At 51.7% G+C, this 22,431-nt stretch overlaps 2 protein-coding genes across 5 annotated transcripts; one reads left to right on the top strand and one right to left on the bottom strand.

Moving 5' to 3' along the window:
* The first annotated feature begins 716 nt into the window (after positions 1 to 716).
* ITGB2 (integrin subunit beta 2) lies at positions 717 to 12,218 on the top strand. The gene is made up of 16 exons (XM_066322497.1): positions 717 to 856; positions 5,372 to 5,438; positions 5,703 to 5,791; positions 6,084 to 6,267; positions 6,470 to 6,640; positions 6,822 to 7,063; positions 7,366 to 7,521; positions 7,726 to 7,821; positions 7,961 to 8,050; positions 8,229 to 8,369; positions 8,620 to 8,804; positions 9,461 to 9,705; positions 9,925 to 10,144; positions 10,283 to 10,500; positions 10,645 to 10,811; positions 11,097 to 12,218. Exons 2-16 carry the CDS (start codon positions 5,375 to 5,377, stop codon positions 11,157 to 11,159), a joined length of 2,331 nt encoding a protein of 776 aa, XP_066178594.1. The 5' UTR covers positions 717 to 856; positions 5,372 to 5,374; the 3' UTR covers positions 11,160 to 12,218.
* Positions 12,219 to 12,953: 735 nt separating this feature from the next.
* KMO (kynurenine 3-monooxygenase) lies at positions 12,954 to 22,276 on the bottom strand. 4 transcript variants are annotated; one of them, XM_066322490.1, is made up of 15 exons: positions 22,092 to 22,261; positions 20,952 to 21,021; positions 19,460 to 19,557; positions 18,552 to 18,641; positions 18,309 to 18,357; positions 17,622 to 17,709; positions 16,970 to 17,135; positions 16,393 to 16,464; positions 15,084 to 15,205; positions 14,478 to 14,625; positions 14,021 to 14,078; positions 13,829 to 13,911; positions 13,527 to 13,628; positions 13,383 to 13,442; positions 12,954 to 13,167 (listed from the first exon to the last, which is right to left on the bottom strand). In XM_066322490.1, the coding sequence occupies exons 1-15, from the start codon at positions 22,143 to 22,145 to the stop codon at positions 13,000 to 13,002; spliced, it is 1,428 nt and encodes a 475-aa protein (XP_066178587.1). In that variant the 5' UTR covers positions 22,146 to 22,261; the 3' UTR covers positions 12,954 to 12,999. The 4 variants fall into 4 exon arrangements, with proteins under 4 accessions (XP_066178587.1, XP_066178588.1, XP_066178589.1 ...); XM_066322491.1 differs by lacking the exon at positions 19,460 to 19,557 and having other exon boundaries at positions 22,092 to 22,259; XM_066322492.1 differs by lacking the exons at positions 18,552 to 18,641; positions 19,460 to 19,557 and having other exon boundaries at positions 22,092 to 22,259.
* Positions 22,277 to 22,431: the final 155 nt, after the last annotated feature.

Raw genomic sequence — 22,431 nt, 5'->3', positions numbered from 1 at the left:
TCCATGATAATGATAATGCAAAACGGTGACTCAACATCAGCTTGCTTGGAAGGAGAACCTACAAAGCAATTAATAAAGACCCACAATAATTAGCTTTTAAAAAACCCTACAGTCCTGTATGTTTTCTAAATTACTTTATTGTGGGCTTGTTTGGGTTTTTTTTTAACCTGAAGAGGTTAAGAGAAAATTGCCAGGATCTGGTTCTTCTCTGCTCAGGGAAATGCTGTTGCTGGGAGGAGTTATTGAAGCCGGCACAAAAACGCTAGAAGGCTGCTTAAAAAATACTCTACACAGCCCCGAGCCTTCCCAGAGGATGGTGCCTACATCTCTGTCATATGAGGAGGCCTGGCTACCCTGACACAAACGTTTCAGAGGCCAACCCACAGTCTGAGAGGAGCAAACTCCCCATCTTCTCCATGCCCAAGGACTGCCAATAAACTAGTTTCCCCCACTCTCAGCTTTGTTTTCCCACCGAGGTCAGCGCTGGGCCCCAGCAGGGTTGTGAAAGGTGAAAAGTTCTCATAAAGGGTGGTGTTTTGGGTGGGGCCCTTTCCTAGGTGCAGTGGGAGGGCTGCAAGCCCCTGGGGATCCCAGGGAGACCAGCCCCAATCCCATGAGGCAGGATGCGGTGGGTTTGGCCAGGTTGAGTGGGGCTGGCGGGGGTTTGGGGTGGACGCCTCCCACAGGCATTTTTGACTTCCTCTTCTCATGTAACTGCAACACCGAAGTAGGAAGGAAAGACTGGGGTGCGTCACAGACCCCTAGATGCTTAGCTGTTCTTCCCAGCCAGACGTGAAAAGTTGAGACCATCCTTATCCCAGCCGAAGTACAGGACAGAGACAAGGCTAGAGGCCAGGTGAGTACAGCATCTCAATTTTTATGCTTCTGTTCCTCCTTTCCTGGGGGGAGGCAATTAGGCAGCAAAGGGGGTTTGTAGCTCCGGTGTCTTAATGGCATATTTTTATAATTCCTAATCTAGCCTCTGGCCACTTGAGTTCAGGGGGTTTCAGGGAGCTTGGCATGGCATCCCTCCTGCCGGTGGGTCAGTCTGTACAGCCTTTGAAAGGCAGCTTTGCCTGGTCTGTCACCGTTTTGCCTTTGGAGGTAGCACTGAGCCTGAAAATGCAGGTGGTTATTGTGGGGAGGATGCCAAAACTCCAGAACTCCCTTTCCTCACCACACCACGCGCTGGGAAAGCAGAGCAGAGAGGGTGCAGCGTGCTCTTCCCTCACCCTCACACACGGCACAGGGCAGAGCGGCGTGGGCTGTGTGCTCACCTGCAGCATCCCAGGGCTGTGGCCTGCCACATTCCATGGCCCTCTCTCTTCCTGAGGGGATCCCCACCGCTGCCAGCCACAGGTCGCAGTGGCCAAGAGGGAAGTGGCACGGCAGCATGGCATGAGCATGGCAGGGATGGCTGCCTGGAGGGCTCAGCACGGTGTCACCGCCTGTAATGCCTCTGCACAAAGCTTCCCGGGTGTCCCTGCACCCCTGTGAGCCTGGGGGAATAGCTGGGAGAGGGAGTGAGACCCTTGCTCTTCTCTTCCATCTCTGTGTGTGCTGCGCACATCAAATACTCTGCAGGCTCGTGACCCCGGGGAGAGCAGATCCTTCCCAACTTCTCAGTGGCTCTTGGATGCAGATGGAATGTGGGGCACACCCCAGGTGTCAGGGGTAGCAGCCTGGTCCCTGTTTTTGAAGCTTTTCCCAATATCACAGCTACAGCTCCCAGCCTCGTGGTAGGTGTGAAGGTGAGATGTGAACACATAGAGTGACATCCTGTCCTGGCCAGCATGGACACCGGAGTGGGGCTGCTGCAAGCTGTGGGAAATCTCTAGATGGTGCATTTTGCTGCCCTAGCTGTAACAGCGGTCACACCCTGCTTCACAGCGGTTTGCACCTCTTTGGTGCTGCTCTGAGTAATCTCAGCCGCCTGGGGAGTGTGGTGTGCCCAGAGTGGCCAGGGCAGGACAGCCAGTGAGCAGCCCCTTCCCGCCCAAGCAGCACCCTGGCAGACCCAGCAGCCCAAATGCTCTCCTTCCCTTCTTCCCAGGGCAGGGCAAGGGTCCCACGGGCACCCAGGGGCCTTGGTGCTCAGAGACAAGGGATGCCACAGACTAGGCAGGGACTTGGTGCACGTGGGAGAGAGCTCACCCCACAGATCTGTCCTCTGCAGGCACTGGAGGCTGCTGCAAGGAAATACATATAAAATATATTCGTGATTTCTATAAGAGTACGTGGGGAGATATATATATGTGTGTGTATGTATATATATACTTTTTATTTAATTACTTTTATTTATCCTTTATGTGTTAAAAATATGTTTATAGATATTTATTTTTAAAATATTTCCCCTGTGATTTATATATACAAAATATATATAAAAAGACATACACACACACACTGTGATATTCTGCATGGCCACCTGGGTGGGATTTATTTGCATCACACAGTGGAGTGACAGAAGACTCAGCCCCAAGCCAAGTGCCATCCACTCTCCCATGCTCACCATAGCCCACTGTGCTCAGTTACTCTTCTATGCTTGAGGTCTGGAGCTGCACAGATTGCAGGGATGGGAAAGAGCAGATCTGCTGGGTGCAATACCTGGCACCTCTGTCACAGCATGAAGATGACCCAGCACCAGGGATGCTTGGCAGTGTGGAGGAAGCACCCATGGGCACTGGCACTAGTAGAACCTTACTACTACAGGTGGATGATGCAAACACCACAGGAGTATCCCACAGGATACCAGGCATGAGTGCATATCCTCCTTCTTTGTGAGAAAAGAGATGTTTAGCAAAGCACTGATGGGAACTTGTGGCTAACAGACTTCAAGACTCATCTCTGCTGTTTGACTTTTTTTTTTTTTATTTATAGCAACAAGATCACTGCTGGCATCAACACTTCCCCTTCAGCCTTATTTATAACTCCCAGCTTGCTCTTCCATGAAGCACAGCAGTCGGCTCCATCCCAGTGGCAGCCCCCAGCACATCCTGAGTGCCAGAGTGCCCCAGCTCTGCACCCTGCCCACAGGCAGAACAGCAAGGACAGCATCCAGCATTTAGCTTATGCACCTTCCCTGAGGCCACCTTCACATCTTCTGGCTCACAGACTCTTGGGGGGCATCTTGTCCTGAGGCAGATGCTCCACTGGTGGAATATCCTGGTGGCTGCTGCAAAAGGCTCTTGCTGAAGAAGAGGCTTGATCTCAAGCCACCCAAGCAAGGCATGTGGTGAGAAGATCAGAGCACAGGGCCAAGAAGGACCCTGGTCTTCAGGTGCAGCTTCGTCCCCCTGATGCCACGATGGAGCCCTGGCCAGGAGGCAGAGCCTGGTGGCCATGTGTCCTGTCCTCAGCTGGGTTGCTCCATCTTGGCACCCCACTCCCCAGCATGGGATGAAGGTGGTTGTAAAGCTCTGCAGTTCTGCTCCTTCACCCCAGGGCGGGAGGATGGACTATGTGCACCTCTCTGCTTGCCTGAATTTATGGGAAGGAAGGGGGAAAAGAAACTTCACAGGCAGAGCACGTGCAGGAGATGAGACCCAGGGCTGGTGGTGACTGCAAGTCTGGGATAAGCTGAAGGGACCATCAAGGGGGTTGGAGGAAATGCTGCTGAGGCTCAGAGTCAGGCTGAAAACCTGCTTTGCCCCTCCTTTGAAGGCTGCAAAGAGGCGGACAAAGGCAGAAGCCCCATTAGTTCTCTTTGAAAGCCCTGTGCTCACTTGCCCACACACGAAGGTGTAATTTCCCTCCCTGGCAGAAGAGGTGTTGAACTTCCTGCTGATACTCTCCCAGTATGAGGATGTGCTTCACACTCTTGTGACAAGGGCAAGAAGCCACTGTAGGAGTGAAAAAGGTGTCCAAATGCAGCTCACAACATGAACCCTGCTTCACAATACTTGATAGCAGCTAGCACTTGGGGGTGTGTTGAGAGTCCCACTGTATTTCTGGAGTTTGGTAGCTTTTTTTAAATCCAGTTTTAGGGTTGCTCTATTTTACGAGATGAGCCTGTAAGCAGGAAATTTCAACCTCCAGCAAGAACAAGGAGCTCACAGAGCTCTATCAAGGCACTCTTTGGCATGGCAGCAGGAATTAAACACTTGGAAACACTGGGCAGGTGGAATAGCAGGGGCCCATTGAGTCTGTGGGTTTGGTCCTCACAGCATGTGTGGGAACTTCTGTTTTGTAGCAGAACTGGAGCCTAATTAGGCACCTTAGGGGTGTCAGTCACTGAGTTCTACAGGAACTAAAGGCAGGACCCGCTTTTCTTTCCTGCAAGCTTAAACTCTGCTGGCAGAATCTGGAGGTGACAGGAGTGTGGTGAGTCAGCTAAGCACAGGGCGTGCATGACACCCTGACAGGGACATTGCAGCTGTGACAATAAATTACACCCTTAAAATCTTACCATGGGGGACTGTGGTGGTGGAGAGGAAGTTGCAGAGCTCTTAGTCCAGAAGGGCTCTGGCCACCCACCATAGGATGGTCTTGTGCAGGCGTGGCAGAATGAGTGCTCAGGCCACATCACCCTGCGGGTTTGGCTGGTGCCTCTTGTTGGCTGCGCAGCAATGTGGTGTTGGCTGTGGAGCTCTTCCAGCAGGGCTGGATCCAGAGCAGGGTGGGCTTCCAGATGCCCCAGCCGTAATCAGTGACAGCCACTACCCTTAGAGTCCTGCCACATCTCAAAATCTATACTTAAAATCTATGTATCAAACCTCACTGTGCAAACATTACCCACTGACCTACCTAGACCTTCTCTCTGCCCTTGGGAGGAGATCAGATATCCTTTCAAGGTTGACCAGAGTCATCCTCAGCTGGTGTGGTGTCTTACAGAGGCTGATGAGCTAAGACAGCACACCTTGATACCTCAGAATGGGCTGTGAGTAGCCCTAATGTACTAACCTGCCTCAGTCTGTCTTCTGACAGTTTCCCTTGTTTTCTGATTTCCACATCAGTCTGAGCTGTTTATTTGGCATACTCACAGGAAGGGGTGGTGGCAGGAGCCAAGGAGTGGTTCTTTTCTTCCTCAGGGCAGCTATCAAAGCTATTTTGAAACTGATGATGTGGTTTCCAGACACTTGTGTCTGTTAAAAAGGGCAAAAGTGACATTGTGTCACAATTGCTAAAAAAGGGCAATGTCTGTTGTTCCTTTATGTTTTCTTATTCCTTTTTCTGCTTTTAACAAATTCCTCTTTTCTGACTTCCCCATGTTCATCCATGTTGCAAGGCCATTATACTGTCAGGGTTTGCTGCTGGACTTTCCTGGGGAAAGGTGCGACACAGGATCTCAGCACAGGTTGCCCAGAGAAACTGCAGCTGCCCCATCCCTGGAGCACATCCCAGATGGTCACAAGAATGTCCTTTTGTCTTGCAGAAAATGACTCATCACTTCTGCCTCCAGCTGCTAACAGTGACCTGGGTGCTGCTGCTGGTGACAACAGGTGAGCCCTGTTGTCCTTCCTGACTTCCTGCCAGTACCTTTCACAGGCAGTGAAAGAGTGGGGGGATCCAAAATGCTGCAAAATGTCCTTACGCTTCCTGGGATCTGGAGTTCAGCCAGCCCAGGTGAAGGACAGCAAGGCATTTGAGAGCCCAGCATTGGTTTGAGAGGCAGGGCAGGCTTAGGCTAGCATGGGTATCTGATATTGGGTGTCTGAATACCCTGAACTGCCCCCCACACCAACTCTGTCTTCCTGCCTTTCCAGCCTTTGCCATGGAGTGCCCCAAGATCAAGGTGGGGACGTGCAAGGACTGCATTAAGTCTGGTCCTGGCTGCGCCTGGTGCAAGAAGCTGGTAGGTCCATGTGGCCTGTCTAGTTGTCACCCCCCAGCAGTCAGCTAACAGGCATCATGACAGTCACCCTGCCCACCTGATTTCATGGTGGGAGTGTTTCATGGCCTGCATGGAGGATGGGGCCAGGAGAGATCCAACAGCCATGACATTTCTCCATCAATACCCCTCAAAGGTTTTCTTTTCTCCATCAATGCCCTGGAGACCGGGTTTGGGGGCCAGGTCATCTTGAAAGGTGCCTGTTCACCTCCTGCTCCTCTGACTTTTTTTTTCCTGCTGGTGTTGTCACACACAGAATTTCACAAAAGCTGGTGAGCCAGACACCATCCGCTGCGACACCATTGAGCAGCTGAAGCAGAGGGGATGCCCAGACAGTGAGATTGAGTTTCCAGGCAATGAGATTAAAAGAGCACAGGACCAGCCCTTAAGCAACAAGATACAGCTGACTCCACAGGAGGTGCACCTGAAGCTGAGGACAGGTATGCTCTGCCTGGCATTCCCAACACCCTTCCTCTTGTGGCCTGCCAACAGTGCCCTTCCACTCATCCCCAGACTCACTTGAGACAGAACAACACATTGCAGCCTGCATTCCCATCCCTTTTCTTCCAAGAGAGAGGAAGGATGGGTGATGGCACTAGCTGGCACAACATGGCAGCTGATCCCAGCATTCCTGTCCCTCAGGCCAGCCTGCTGTGTTTGAGGTGAAGTTTCGCCGTGCCATGGGGTATCCCATTGATCTCTACTACCTCATGGACCTCTCTTACTCCATGCTGGATGACCTGGAGAAGGTGAAGAAGCTGGGAGGGGAGCTTCTCAGGGCTCTGGAGAGCACCACCCCTTCTCGGCGCATTGGTGAGCCTGTCTTTGGCCTGACACCTCTGGGAATAGCTGCAGGGCTGGAGGGGGATGCAGTAAGTGGATGGAAGGTGTCCTCTGCCTGGCTGAAGAGCGTGGCAGGGCAAGGGACATGGGCATGTACACTGGGGCCAGCAGGTTGTCCATGCCCTGTGCCCTGACACTCTGGCTACCCTAGGGTTTGGCTCCTTTGTGGACAAGACAGTGCTGCCATTCGTGAACACGCACCCCGAGAAGCTGAAGAACCCCTGCCCCAATAAGGACACCGAGTGCCAGCCTCCCTTTGCCTTCAAGCACATCCTGTCACTGACTGACAACGCCAAGCAGTTTGAGAACGAAGTGGGGAAGCAGTTCATCTCAGGGAACCTGGATGCCCCCGAGGGGGGGCTGGATGCCATGATGCAGGCAGCAGTGTGCGGGGTGAGTGCTGCCCCTGCCCTGCTGCCAGGAACTGTGCTCAGGCCCATGCACACAGGTGGCTCTGCCACTCTCCAGGTGGGCTCTGGAAGCCCATCCTGCTGAAGTTCTGATTTGGCAGCAGGACAGGTCACTCTAGAGAGCATCTTACCCCAGGGCCTCCTAACCCTGATCTCCCTCAACCCACCTTCTTCCTGCCCCCTGCCCCATGCTGCGGCTGACAGACTTTGGGAAGGGTGACACCGACTGCCACTGTCCTGCCAGCCTTTCTCAGGGACAGGGGCCACTCTCTGTGTCACTTGCAGGACAAGATTGGCTGGCGCAACGTGACCCGCTTGCTGGTGTTCGCTACTGATGACGGCTTCCACTTTGCCGGGGATGGCAAGCTCGGGGGCATCCTGACCCCCAATGATGGCAAGTGCCACTTGGAGGACAACATGTACAAAAAGAGCAATGAGTTTGTAAGTACCTGGGGACTGTTCAGCAAATCCAGCACCCCCCACCTCACTCCCCCAGGCAGAAAAGACAACGTCATGTAAAACAGCTTGTTGCGGAGACCAAAACATCACCTTAATTGCCATAAATTGTACTGCCACACCCGAAGTGTCTTCTCTTCTGCTGGTGGAGGAGGTTGTGCTGAGTGTGATATCCCTCTCCCCACCCAGGACTACCCATCTGTTGGCCAGCTGGTCCAGACACTTGCTGAAAACAACATTCAGCCCATTTTTGCTGTCACCAGCAAGGTGGTGGATGTTTATAAGGTGAGAATATATCAGATGGTCCAGGTGCCTCCATCCCCTTCCCAGGAGGAGAGACACAGCTGTGTGTGTCCCTTGCTGCTGTCTCCTGCTCTGGTGTCACGTGGTAGGAAGTGCTCACCTCTTTGCTCTCCACTGGCAGAAACTGAGTGAGATGATCCCAAAGTCGGCGGTGGGAGAGCTAAACGAGGACTCCAGCAACATCATTGAACTCATCCAAGTGGCCTACAATGTAAGTGCTGGAGTTCCCATCTCTCCAATGACATCACCTGCATTTCCAGAACCACCCCAGGCAGCTGAGATCCTGACCTGTGGTGGTCTCTGGCTCTTTTTCCTGACCTGCAACTCCATACCCTCTTGGTTCAGCCTACTCTTGGACTGATGGCACTTTCTCCACCATTTTTCCAAAGAACCTCTCCTCGCGGATCATCCTGGACCATTCCACCTTGCCGGACTTTCTGGAAGTCAAATATGACTCCAAATGCAAAAATGACAAGGACTCCACGGATGAAGCAAGGGGCCAGTGCGACAATGTTAAGATCAATGATGAGGTATGTTCTCCTGTTCCAGGAACACCCCACAGCTTGCACACTTTCTGTTGCCCATCCTGTTTAATGACAGGAACCCTGGTTGCTCTTCCAGGCTTTCTGTTTATATTAATTTAATGCCAAGAGTGTCCAAAATGCTGTGGGATGTGGCAGCTCCTCTGTTGTTCTGGATGTGCATGTCCTCAGCCTAGGGCAAATACCACACTGACAGCTGGACGTCTGGCCCTTCCCTGTCCTACTCTGCACTTTCTAGGTCACCTTCAAAGTGAAGGTCACAGCCAAGGTGTGCATTTCAAACTCTTCCTTCACCATACGGCCACTAGGCTTCACAGACACCCTCACTGTCCACGTGACCAGCAACTGCAACTGCCACTGCAATGACCAGCCTGACCCAGACGCTTGCAGTGGGCAAGGCATTATCGAATGTGGGATCTGCAGGTATGTGCTGTCCACCCAAAACACCACTTCAAATGCTGCCACAGCTGGGGAATGGCTGGGAGAGGGATGTTGGGCCAAGCCAGGGCTGGGCTCCGTAGATCTGCACGAATTTTTTTTGTTCAGAGAGGTGGATTCGTGCATTCTCCTTGGAATTGTCCCCTGTGTTCACGGTTTCTGTTGGTGGAGGTTATGCTGTTTTTCTAAGGCTTTCAATCCATCCAACTATCCACCCATCCATCCCAGTGTCAAATCATCCACCAATCTACCCACTGAGCATACACAGATTTCTGTAGAAATCTTTCAAAATCCCATTTCTTGGCTGCAGCTCACATGAGTCTTTAAATGTAATTAATGCTTCATGGCCTCTCAGTGACAAGGGGAGGAAAAGACTGGGTTTCCTCAGGAAATACTCACATCTCCTTGGCAAGGACTTGGAAATTATAACAATAATTTCTGGGTGTTGTGAATACAACTGGTGGAAAAGCAGCATTTCTGAGGTTTGCTCCCTGTCAGCCACCCCGCTCCAGCATGGAGTTAGCACCAACATGCTGCCACTGGTTTTTGGTGAGGCCGTCCCAGATTTGCTCCACTTTTGTGGAGGTCCAAGCCCTGTGCATGGCCACTGACCCAAGCTCGCTCCTCTCCTCTGGCTGCAGCTGCAACTCGAGATACACGGGGAAGAACTGTGAGTGCGACACCAAGGGGAAGAGCAGCAAGGAGCTGGAGCGCAGCTGCCGGAGTGACAACAGCTCGGTGACGTGCTCGGGGCAGGGGGACTGTGTGTGTGGGCAGTGTGTCTGCCACACCAGCGACGTGCCCGGCAAGTACATCTACGGCACCCACTGCCAGTGCGACAACATGAACTGCGAGTTCTTCAACGGCTCCCTCTGCGGCGGCCCAGGTGAGGTGCTGGGGATAGCTTTACTCACAAGGGTTAAATGCCCAGGGAGATGCAGCCCGGGGGGTTTGGGGCTGGGTCCTGCCACACCAGCCTGTAGGACCTCCTTGAGCATCCCAGGGAGGGTGGTGTGGTGGGTGCAGGGTGGGTGATGCTCTCCAAGCAGGGGCAGAGGGAGGGTGGCCCGGCTGCCTGCAGGATCTGAAAGGTTTTCCTCTGCAGCACGGGGACAATGCGACTGCGGGGTGTGCAAGTGCCAGCCTGGATATGAGGGCAGCGCCTGCCAGTGCCAGCAGTCGACGGAGGGCTGCCTCAACACCCGCAGAAATGTGTGTAGCCTCCGCGGGACCTGCCTCTGCAACCGCTGCCAGTGCAAGGGAGGCTACCAGCCCCCCTTCTGCCAGGAGTGCCCGGGCTGCACCTCACCCTGCGGCACGTACAGGTCAGTGATGGGCACAGAGAGGGCAGCAGGGATCCCCAGTATCCCCTGTCTGTGCTTGGGCAGAGCACAGCTGTAGCCAGAGCCAAGTGAGAGAGTTTCTGCCCCTGCAGATGTGAGCTGTGGCTGCTTGTTTTGCAGCTCCTGTGTGGAGTGCAAGTTCTTCCAGAGAGGACCCTTTGAGAAGAACTGCTCCCAGGCCTGTCCCAACATCCACCTGCAGACGAACTCAACAACAGACACGAGCAAAAATTATAGGAAATGCAGGGAAAAGGATTCCCAGAACTGCTGGATGTCCTTCCATATGGTCCAGGAGGATGGCGAGGACATATACACCGTCAGCGTTGAAACTGATAGAGGTATCCCATCCCTGCTCCTCCTGCTCTGCCACAGGCAGGCTTCCAACCCTGCCACGGCAGCCTCGCTGCTTCTCTGGGGGCTGCAGCCCATCTGTCTGTCCCAAAATTTATCTTCTATCCTAAAGATCTTTATCTTTATCCCAGAGTGCCCACAGCCTCCTGATGTCCCAACGATCGTGGGTGGCACCATCGCTGGCGTGTTCGTCATCGGCGCTGTGATCCTGCTCATCTGGAGGTTGCTGATGGAGCTGCTGGACCGTCGGGAATACCGCCGGTTTGAGAAGGAGAAGAGCAAAGCCAAGTGGAATGATGTAAGAGAGCCTGTCCGTGCCAGTGGGGTGTCCTGGGGTGCTCAGATCCACTGGGGAAGGGACAGCAGGAGGGGACATCCTTCCCACAGGCAGCTGTAGACCTGAGCCCTCCTCACTGCTCCTTTTTTTATCCTAGCTGGATTTTGCCATTTAGGGGCCGAAATATCCTATGGACTCTTCTTCCAATGCTGTCTGGGCTGTTGGCATTGGGATGGGTGGGATGGGTAATGCTCTGCTGGAAATCCAACACAGCCCAACACAAGCTTCTCCCTTCTCTCCCTCCAGGCTGATAATCCTCTCTTCAAGAGTGCCACCACCACTGTCGTCAACCCCAGGTTTACTGAATGAGGCAATACCTGGCAGCACCAGGATGCACTGTTAAATAAGGAACTGCCAAGCTAAGGAAATCTCAAACTAAGGAAATTTTAAACTAATGATTCCTCCTCTTCTTCTTTATCCTCATGATTTCATCCCTTCTTCTAAGAGACCCCACTCATGTCAGATGCTGGCTGAGGAACTGCACCCATGCCAATCTCCTGGCCCACTACTTGATGGTTGTGGTCATGGAGCTGCTAGAGGGGAACACCACAGGAAAATGCAGTGGCTCCTGTCCCATCTCCTGGTGCTAAGTTTGCTTTCTGGCAGGAGTCTTGGACACTGAGCCCCAGAGCGAGCTGAGGCACTGAGTGCTTCCAGCTTTTTTGTGATTTCAAAACTGCCATCTCCCTTCTGCGCCAGCAGGATCTGTTTCCAGGCTGCTCCGTGCCTTCCCCTGCTGCATTGGTGTTCACCACTATACAATGTTTTCTTGCCTGCTGAGTTGGACATAAAGCGCCCAAGCAGCTGCAGAGGCTGCAGTGATATGATAGGCCCTAAGCAGCTGTACCTTGTGATGAAGAGCAGCTGGAGAAGATGCACTGGATGTTTTTCCCAAATCGTCAACTGCTTCCTGACATCACTCCCTGCTCAGACCTACCTCTGACAAGGTTCTGCCTGGGCTTCTGCATGCTTGGCTTACCTCCATTGTGCCTTGAAGTCCTCTGCACAGTAAGGAGCCACTGTTTGATCTGTGAAAATTGATCTATGATCTATGAGCACCTGGAAAATGCAGGTTGAAGGTCAGCCACAGCTTCTTCCACTCCCTGGGGCATGATCTTCTGCTCTGCAAGTGTGTCAGACATGCCAGGAGCCAGCTGTGTAAAAACACCTGGCAGTAGCCAGAGCATCTCCAGCTCAGCAGTTATCTCAACCACACACAGCAGCCAGTTGTTCTTGCATTGTGGGACACTCCTGTGACACAATTCCTTGTTTCTTCAAGTTTGGGGTTAATTTGCATAGAATTGTATTGTACCTTTATTTTCTCTCTGAAGAAGATAAATGTGAATAAAGATTAATATATAAGGTAAATACCTCTGTCCTTCTAAGAATTAGGTGCAAGGGTATGAGCTAAAGTGTTCATTGGAGAAACTACAGTCACACCTAGTCATTGCTGCCACCGTCTTCCATAGGTACAGTGCCTGGGAAACATCCCAGCTAGAGAAGCAAACTGTTTTCTACACAATTTGCTATCTGTGCCCTGAATGGTGCTCCCTTGCAAGACAAAACTGTCTCACTGAATAGTGCAGAGCAGTTCTCATCCCTGCCCATGTGCTGGCAGACCACCTCAAATGAGATTGGCTGTGCCACATCAGATCAGGGGTTAATTTGGGCCATTTTATTGTTCTTAAGCAGTGACTGTGAGGGTCTAGGGCAAGGTGTGAAGAAGGAAAGTGTGTCTGATAATCCTCCTAGTACTATCTCAGGCTGCAGCTATTTTTGGCTTCAGGACCCTCAGAATGGTGGCCTGTTTTTGCTAAGAGCACCACTCTGCAGGCTGGGACACACCAGGCAGGTGATAGAATCACGGGATCATTAAGGCTGGAAAAAACCTCAAAGATTGTTGACCATCTAACCATTAACACAGCACTGTCACGTTCTAACACTATACCATAATCTTTAAGTGTCACACCTACACACCACATCCCTTGGGACCAGGCTGCCACAGTTACACACCCTGAGCCCCTGGAGAGGCTTTCTGGGCATGAAACTGCTTCCAAGGGGCTGCAGGAGCTGCCAAACCCAAAAGAAACAAAACTACCCAGCTGAGCCAACAGTTCATTTTTATTACAACAAGGAGCTCCCCGTGCATTTAAACCACTCGTGCGCCGAAGGGAAGATTTCCAATATTCTTCAGGTGATGGGACCAGCCCCACAAGTCCTCCAAGCAGAAGTTCAGGTTCCGTGCCAGGCGCTTTATCAGCAGGTAGGTGCCAGCCAGTCCTGCTGCCCCCACAACAAAGAGCCCTCGATTAATCACCTGCAAGTGCAAAGAGAAACCCCAACATCATCTAATTATCTGCAAAAAAAAAGCCCCACCATCATCAGAGGCTGGCCCCTACCCTGCAGCACCAAGCAAAGTCATCACACAAATATCCTACCACCAAAGCTGCCCCCCAGAGCTGAGCAGAGCTGGTGTGGAAGGTGGTCCCAAGGCTCATGGCATGGGGAGGATGGGCAGCACCCCTGACCAACCTTTGTCTGCCATCTCCAGCGTTGAAGGGCCTCATGGTAGCGAATCCTGGTGAAAGTCACCTGGGAGGGGTTGCAGGAGAGTGTCACCACCCCAAAGCCAGGCAGGAGGAGCTCACAGCAGTGGGGAATGACACTCTGGCTTACCATGGTGTACAGTGGGACTATGGTGGAAGGCATGAGGGCATGGAGGAGGTTGTCTACGTGCTTCCGGAAAATGAACCACATTGAGTTCACGTGCTCACGCATCTGAAACAGAGCAACAGCCCCCTCTCTGCAATGAGTTTTGTCAGAGCTCCCCTGTGCTTTGCCACCCCTCCCACCGCCTGTCCTGGAGGTGATGTCCTGGAATTTGCACTATGGGATCAGTGCTTCCTTAGCCCAGCCTCAGTGATGTTCCCAAGTGTGCATGGCCCATGGAACCACAGGTCTGTGTGGGGTTCACCCACCTCCACATAATTGTACATGGCTAAATCCGAAATCGCGTGGTCATCTGGCACCCTCAGCCTGGAGAACTCAGGGAGGCAGGCACCTGGGGGAAGGAAATTCACAGGCAGCTCCCTGCAAGGTATCCAGCTGCCCTCAGGTGCAGAGGGATGGATGTTCCTCTGCTCTCAAACGTCCCCAGCCACCTCACTTACCAAAGTCATTGTGGAACTGGTCCATTAATTCGTCAAAGACCAGACAATCTTCAAAGCCCTGGGAGGAATATTAGGGGGTTAACACGTTCAGGGGAAGTGCTCTCATGGGCGCTGCAGTAGTATAGCTGTTTGTACCACTCCACCCATTGACCACAGCTTCAGAGCAGGAGTCTTACTCCAGGCGCCTCTGACAGGGGTCTTGAGAGAAATCAAGGGGATTGCCTTTCCCAGCTGCCTGGAGCCCCCTCCCATATAGCCCTCTGCTCCATGGGAAGGTGGCATCACCACCCTGCCCCCTGTCCTTCCCAGGAGGAGCTCAACCCCTGCCAATGCAGAGGACATCAGGCTGTGGGACAGGCCAGCCCATGAACCCTATGGAGCTAAACACTAAAACCAGGCATTTGTGGGTGAAAGGAGTGGGATCCCCACCACAGGGACAGGGCAGCCATGAACTTACTGCATTCATGCCTTGTCCATAGAAGGGCACAACAGCGTGGGCAGCATCTCCCATCAACACGCACCGGGAGGAGAGGTTGTAGGAGGAGCACTTCACAGAGATCATGGCCTGGGCTGGCAGCAAAAAGTAATCGTGCTTCAGCTCTTGCCTTCAGGTAAAACAACAGATTTTGTTGTGTGGGACCACAAGAGAGGAGAGCAAGCCATGCCACATGCAAGCTCAGGAAGCCAGATCACAGGCACTGTCAGCTTTGGCGTGAAAACCCCAAGCCTGCGCACTAGGCTGTTGGTGCTGGGAAAAATGTGGAAGTCAACTTCCCCTCTGTGGGAAGGAAATTTTATCTACAGGTTTTAAGTTCTGCACACAGCTTGATCATTGATATCTTGGTCCTCCTACTGTGAGCAGTGGTAGATGTTGGTCAATGTAGAAAGAACAAACCAGAGAATATCTGAGTTTCTCAGTTAATATCAAGTTCTGAGACAATTCATTTTAAGAGGAAAGGAAACTGCCCAACACAGCTGAGACTGTTGATACCATCCAAGAAAAAGCCCATCCCATATTAGGTAGCTGTGTTGATGAGTGACAAGGGGAGATGGGAACACTTACTCTCCGATGAGGGGAATGGCATCTGGGAAGTAGGTCTGGAAAAAACTCAGCACTTGCTCGCCTGTTGTGAGCTTCTCAAATTCCTCAAAGGGCATGAAGAGTGTGCAGGTGAAGGACTTGTCCTGCCAGCCAGGAAAGGAGGTCAGTAAGAAGCCCAGAGAGCAGAGAGAACATGTGGCACCTGAAGCAGCAGCTCATTGCCCAGCCTGCCACCTGGCAATCACAGTGACCCACCGGCACAGCAAGGGACAAGCGACTGGCAACCCCTTTTCTCATGGTGGGCAGGCACAGGGGAGGCAGAAACAGTGTATGACTGGCCTGGCACACTGTCCTGCTGCTCCTGGTATGTAGTTTATAACATCCAGCTGCAGAGAGCTGGTTTGTGGGGGTCTGGTTGGGCTCAGATGTGTGGGCAGAGAAAGGTGCCACAGGTACCTGCTCAGTGCTGCAAGGTAGGACTGGCTCTGAGCACCCTGTCCTGCACCCCCTGAGGCTGTGGTGAGCCTGGCCCAGGCTGGGTGTCCCTCCTGGCTCTGAGCACCCTGTCCTGCACCCCCTGAGGCTGTGGTCAGCCTGGCCCAGGCTGGGTGTCCCTCCTGGCTCCCTCTGGACCTGTGCCAGTATGTGTCCTGGGGGCCAAGAAGGCCAATGGCACCTGGCTTGTATGAGAAACAGTGTGGCCAGCAGGACCAGGGAGGTGATATTTCTCCTGTATTCAGCACTGGTGAGGCCACACCTGGAGTGCTGTGTGCAGTTCTGAGCCCCTCAATTTAGGAAGGATGTTGAGGTGCTGTAGCATGTCCAGAGAAGGAGCACAAGTCCTCTGAGGAGCAGCTGAGGGAGCTGGGGGTATTTAGCCTGCAGAAGAGGAGGTTCAGTGAGGACTTTATCACCCTGACAGGGGATGTAGCCAGGCAGGGGTCAGGCTCTGCTCCCAGGTAACAAGGGACAAGACAGAGAACACAGTCTTAAGCTGCACGAGGGGAGGTTTAGAATGGACATTAGGAAGAATTTCTTCACAGAAGAGATGCTTAGACATTGGAACAGGCTGCCCAGGGATATGGTGGAGTCACCATCCCAGCAGGTTTTTAGGGAAAAACTGCATGTGGCACTCAGTGCCATGGTCTGGTTGACAAGGTGGTGTTGGGTCATAGGTTGGACTCTGTGATCTCAGATGTCTTTTCCAATGTAACTGATTCTGTGTTTTGGTTATTCTGTGACTCCTGACCCTCCCATCCCTGCCACCACAGCTGTTCATCCCCACCAGCCCCATCCTGTGCCCCAGGAGAGCATGGCCCTGGGTTAGCACCATGTTGGGCAGGGCAATCATCATGAAGGTGTTTCTCGGCCAGATGTGGAGGTAGTTTGGTTCCATGGCAAACTGAAAGAGAAAGAAAATTGCCTTGTATCCTTGCCCTGCCCTGCTCAGCTTCCCCAGCCCAGGCTCTGACCCCTCTCCACAGCAGCACAACAGATCCCGTGAGAAGACACAACTACAGGGCCCTTTTCTCATCCCTGATGCTTCAGGGAGACACAGAGCAAGGGAAAGAGGAAAGGGTAAGAAATATGGGCAAAAATCTGATGCTTTGCAGTTGCTGATGTCCTCACAGACATGTTCTCATACCTGCAGGACCTCTCAGAGCCAGAGTTAATCCCACCACTCCAGGACAGGCTCTCTAGGATTTTTGCACACAGGTACCAACATTGGTCCCACTTTTGGAAGAGGAAGAGATCCATGCCTTCTCTTAGGAACGGTTTAATCTCCTGCCTGAGCCCCAGGTGGCAAATTAATTCTTCCAAAGCTGCTATTGCAGAGCCACAGTGAGAAGGGGCTGGGATATCCAACCTGTGAAGGTTGTAGCAGCCCCTGGGCCAGGCACACTCACATCTCCACCCTTGGGAGGGATGGTCAGCTCCATGTAGCCATGAGGAATGTACTCGTGGCTGTAGTTGAAGCGTGTTTGCCGCAGGAACTGTTTCCTGACTGTTGAGAAGGCTCCGTCACAGCCCACGATGAGATCGTAGCTCACTTCCAAGGTCTGCTGGTCAGACCTGGAAGCAAGACAGTCCCTTGGATCAATCTGATCTTTCAGGTCCCTCCCCACCCTTCCTCCTGTAACTCCAGGCCAGCTCAGCACCACTGTGTCCAGAGCACCTGCCTTTTGCAAAATGTGTTCATAATCTTCTAGGGGGAGGGAAGATCAGTTCTCACTGTCTGGGAAGCACAGCATTGGGATAAATAATTACCCTGGATGTTATCAAAAGCATAACTCTGCCAGGTGTACTCAGCAATGCAGTATGTTTAATCCCCTGCACAGGTCAGAAGTGTGTGCTTGCTGCAAGGCTGGGGAGTTAGTGAGTTGCTTAAACCTTCCTCAGTCTCCCCATGAAAGCTGCCTTGACGTCTCTCCTTTCCACAAGGTTTTGCCTGCACAGTAGTTTCAAAGCTGAGATTGCTCAATTGTTTGAGGTTTTATGAATGATTAAGCAGAAACTAACTGACCACAGTGCTTGATCCCACGCTTGTCCAGGGATTACCTTTTTATGGATAATGTCCCCAGCTCTGCATTGCACCCGAGGAGCTTGTGTCCAAAGAACAGTTTAGTGTTGGAGTACTTCTCAGCAGCTGTGAAAAGAAAAGACAACTAAATGTAGAGGGGTTTACTGTGGCCATAAAAAAATATTTCCAAGAGATCCCTAAATTATAGGGATTCTTTGCCATTACAGCAAATAATTTGCTTTGTTGCTTGAGGAACAGCAACAGGCAGGCCACACTGGGAGTGGTCAACTATGGTATAAAGTAGTTGAAAAATGCAAGAAATCCTGCAAGGACTCTTTTTCTTTTCCCCCAATGACATGAGTTATTGGCTGCTTTCCACCATCACCCCACTGAAGTACAGGATGGGATGAGGTGCCTGCAGTCAGTGGGGAATTTGCATAAATTTGGTCTAGTCTGATTACATACTTGGCCACAGAGCTCCAATTTCCATTTGTCTCTGTGCAATCAGGAGTAATGGAAAATGCTACAAACTGTGAGAAGGCTGAGGAGGTGTCTCCTTCTTCAGCTGGCAAACAGCACAGTTTTTCCTCTGCTAGTTCAGGTTTGCACTTTCTGAGATCGAGGTAAGGGAGCCTGGGGCCCAAAGTCTTCTGGTCACGGGGCAAACCCTAAATCCCCAGCAAAATATGTGTTAAAAGAACTTGCGAACAGAAGTGACAACCAACCTGTCAGCAGCTCTTTGTTTAAGTTTGCTCTGTCCACAGAGAGGATGTACTGCAAGGCAAGCAAACAGGGGGTTCAGAAAGCTTTGCTGAAGGACACTCTGCATGGCCAGACAGGAAACCCTCCCTTCCAAATAATCCCATTCTCTCCAGCCTCTCCCACACCCATGAGCCCCACACTGTCCACGGCACAGAGATACAAATGCTGACAAAGACCTCTTGCACCCTGCAAAGCAGCTCCAGTACCTGGTTCTTCTTCCCATAAGGGATAGAGTATTTTTTCCCTGAGGGTGTATGTATCCTCCTCGCCCGCATGGGAATGCCCTTGGCCACAATCTGAAACAGAAGGGAACACAAACCACTCTTCTGGCCTAAACTATGGGGTTTTAGCACAAATTACCAAGCATCATCCCCTCACCCAAGCACTGCACTCAAGGAAGAAGGAGGGGCTCTTTCCTCACACATTTCCAAATCACCAGGGAAAACTTTAACCAGGGCTGTCGTGTCAATTTACTACAGTTTACTGAGATTACTTACAAACCCATTCTCATAAAAATCAGAGAGAAAATGTTTTTGGATAGAACGGACATGAAAAATCCCAGACAGGGACAGGGCAGGGGATGAAAGCCAAATTACATCCTGGGGCTGGGATGTGTCAAAGCCTGGGCTCCTCTGCAGGAATGCAGGGACTGGGAGATCCCAGCACTGCCAGCAGCTGGATGTTAAATGGTAGCCAGTACCCTGCAGAAGAAGGCTGGGCTCCCAGCCAAGCATGCTGGGCAGAAAGCAGTGTGGATGGATTTCAGGGGTCAGCCCAAAGATCAAGGTTTTCTGGGAAAACACAAATCTGGACAGTGGGGAAAACAGCTGCCTTTATTTCATCCTCCTCTATTGCATCAGCTCTTCTGGGAGTCCATTTACTCCTGTTTGCCCTGTTCTCCAGGAGGGAGAGGAGCACAGCAAGGAGAGGACAAACACTGGAAGGTGCTTGGTCTCCCAGGCAAGCAGAGCCCAGCTGCCTGGAGTGGGGAAGATCCTGCTGACAGATGTGACATGAAGCAGGGGAGAGCCAGGCTGCAGGGACACAGTGGAAGAGGTCTGGCTGGGACAGGGCAAGAAAGGCCAGGGCACAGGGACAGAAGGTGCCAGAGTACCTGCTCCTCCATGCCCACAGCTCGCAGGGCTTGGCGTCCCCTGTGAGACAGGGCCAGGTTGATGCTCCTGCCACGGGCAAAGCTGGCCACTCGGATATCTGCAGGAGAAGAGCAGTTGGTGATTGTGGGAATACACAAGACTGAGAGTAAGACAGACTTAATTAGCATAACTAGTCTGCTGACTAGGATGCTGTGGCAAGGACAAACAGAACTTTGAGCTTATGAGAAGATGAGATTAAAACCTGTTTAAAGGAAAAGATTCAATCAACCCCCTACGATAAAGATGTTGTATAATGCGTGAGTTGCTTGTATGATCTTCTAACCTAATTATTGTAGTAGAAATTATTAACCTCACTGAAATGGTACATAAGACTTGGAAAACCTGAGTAAAATCGAATTCTGATCATGAATCAGTCTTCCCGTCTCTCCATCAATCGCTGATAGGTGATGGAGGCAATGACAGCCCAGCCTGGTGAGGGAACATCTCCCAGGCTCCCTGCAGCAGCAGGGGAGAGTCCAGCCTGGAACCTCCACGCCACTTCTAGCCTGGAAAAGACAGCTGCAGCCAAGGGAATGCTGGATTCTGACAGCACCCCATGTGCCAGAGGGTCCATTAACATCAGGAGCCACTTCCCCTCTAAATGGAGAAGGCTGAGCAATGAATGCCTGCCAGGTTCTGCTGACTGAGGCTTTTTGGGACATTGGCAGGCCACATTCTTGATGGCTGATCGGATGGAAATGTCTGGGCATTGGCCTGTTCCTCCCCTGAGCTGCCTCATTTAGACTTCCTGGGGTGTCTGACCAGAGCCTCCTCATCCCAACATGTATGTCAGTGTAAGCAATGGGACAAAAACTGGAGTAGCAGGATCCATCCAGTTCAGAAGGCAGGTAAGAGCAATCGGAGGCTTTTTGAAGCTGTGTAATTTGTGGCAACTATAAGCCCTCAGCAGAACTGACTGTTCTGATGTCTATCAGGGCAGGAAGAGAGACCACAGAGTGTCAGGCATGGCTCCTCCTTCCCTTCACTGCACACTTGAGTCATTTCACTTTCCATGGTATCCTTCCCACCTGCCACTTGGTTTGCCACCTCTGCCCAGGTGTTTTTTCACAGATACTGAAGATGAAAAATTTCTCTGCCTTTGAGCCAGCAGCTTGACTCTAAATCCTAATTTCTTTTTTGTGGTGCCTTGTGGACCTGGAGACTCCATCTCTCCTTCTGACCCAGCACTGTACTATAATGCTTCCTGCAGAGACCAGGCTTCAAAGGTGAGGAATTGAATCAGTGCTTAAGCCAAGAACACAAAAAGGGAATAATTTTACTAGCTGAAGAGTGGGTTCCTTCCATACAAGATGAGCTTCAGATAAATGCTCCTCCTCACCACAGGAGCTAAAGGGGAGAGAGGAAAGAATATCCCCAAACCACCACTCTCAGATTTCATTATTTTCTTACAGTTCCAGTGAGCTCACACAGTAATGATCAGGCTGACCTTACCTTCTCTGGCTTCATAAACGTCAACCTGGAAACCTCGTCTAGCAAAGAAACAGGCATTTAATGCACCCACCTAGAAGACAAGGACCAGGAATGGTGGATGAAGTATTTCAGAGATCACCACTGAGATGGTAAAAGGAAAGGAGTGATCAGGGGATGCAGCTCAGCATAAACAGGGAGAACCTGTTTATGACCAAGAATCTTTGAAGAGTTTTTGCTGAAGAGCAGTCCCCTGGCAGCCCTGTGTGTTTGCAGAGTCTCCAAGACAAAAGCCACCCATCAAAACTCTTTTTATAAAGTCATACCAAGCTCAGCCTTGTTTATACACAGTCACTGAGTGCAGCAGGGCTCACCTCCTCAGCCACAGCCAGCAGGAGCTGGTGTAGGCAACCTGCCAGCTCCTCTCTGGACTGTGTTTACCTTCCTCACTAGAATTCAGGGTGTACCAGCATTCGCTTGGGAACACAGTGAGGAACAACAGTACAGTTTTTAAACTTCAATTTCCATTATGAATTGTTGTCAAAACTACAGCCTCTTCTGTCATCACTCTTTTCCAAGAGGCTAATGCCCAAAAAGTCAAGAGAGAAATGTAGGTGCTGCAACGCCCAAGCTGTCACAAAATCCCAGACTCATAGAATGGCTTGAGTTAGAAAGGATGCTAAAGACCATCCTGTTACAACCCCCTGCCACGGGCAGGGACCCCTTCCACTAGCCCAGGTTACTCAGAGCCCCATCCAGCCTGGCCTTTAGTGTCACTCCTCTCTGCAAGTAGCAGTGGATGAAAACCATTCCCAAACAAAAGCGGAAGGCATTTCCCAGTCTCAGTCCTTGCAAATCTTTTCACATTACAGATTTGGTTACAGCCAAAACCAGCCAAGGGACAGGGGAACCTGGCAGCCCAAACAAGGGCTGTTATTTAGGGTACCTGGGCATCCCTGCTCCACCCACCTCCCAAACCCCTTCACCGGAGAAAAGGGCAGAAGCCTCCCACAGCAGAAATTCAATCAACCCCTTTGCAACACCCCATCATCTGACAGAGAGATGATTTTAAGAAGAACATTCACCCCCACATTCAAGCAGTGCTTTTACAGCCCCAGATCCCCAACAAACACAATCCTGCAGCGGCTAAATGGCATTTCCTACCAGACCACCACCGATGACAGCAACTCTTTTCCCTCGTGGGTCACAGGGCTCCATGCTAGGCCAGCCCCTGGGTCTGAGATCCCTGCTGAGTCCCTGATCCCTCTGCTTCTCCCCAGTCCCACTGCCCTTGCCAGTGGGGAGGGGAAGGGAAGGAATTGTGGGTGGCTGAGTCATGCCTGGGTTCTTCTCCCCCGATTCATATTAAAGTTTAACTCCCAGCCCAGAGACTGTCAGGGAGTCAGCCTGGCTGAGCCTGCAGTGTAGAGATGGCAATGTGGTGTTATTCAACCAGGCTCTAGCCAAAGGCCTCTTTTGGGAATTACAGAGCAATCCTGCAGTC

The sequence above is a fragment of the Sylvia atricapilla genome, chromosome 7 (assembly GCF_009819655.1).
Source record: "Sylvia atricapilla isolate bSylAtr1 chromosome 7, bSylAtr1.pri, whole genome shotgun sequence".
NCBI lineage: Eukaryota > Metazoa > Chordata > Aves > Passeriformes > Sylviidae > Sylvia > Sylvia atricapilla.
The sequence above is the reverse complement of the archived record's forward strand: the minus strand, read 5'-3'. Positions and strand labels throughout refer to the sequence as shown.

Coding starts and splice junctions, on each gene's coding strand:
- KMO (XM_066322490.1), bottom strand. CDS start 22,145: ATGGAGCCCTGTGACCCACGAGGGAAAAGAGTTGCTGTCATCGGTGGT. Junction 17,136..17,621: donor GGGACATTATCCATAAAAAG/GTAATCCCTGGA, acceptor TCTTGCTTCCAG/GTCTGACCAGCAGACCTTGG. Junction 16,465..16,969: donor TCCCTCCCAAGGGTGGAGAT/GTGAGTGTGCCT, acceptor TTTCTCTTTCAG/TTTGCCATGGAACCAAACTA.
- ITGB2 (XM_066322497.1), top strand. CDS start 5,375: ATGACTCATCACTTCTGCCTCCAGCTGCTAACAGTGACCTGGGTGCTG. Junction 6,641..6,821: donor CACCCCTTCTCGGCGCATTG/GTGAGCCTGTCT, acceptor TGGCTACCCTAG/GGTTTGGCTCCTTTGTGGAC. Junction 8,370..8,619: donor ATGTTAAGATCAATGATGAG/GTATGTTCTCCT, acceptor TGCACTTTCTAG/GTCACCTTCAAAGTGAAGGT.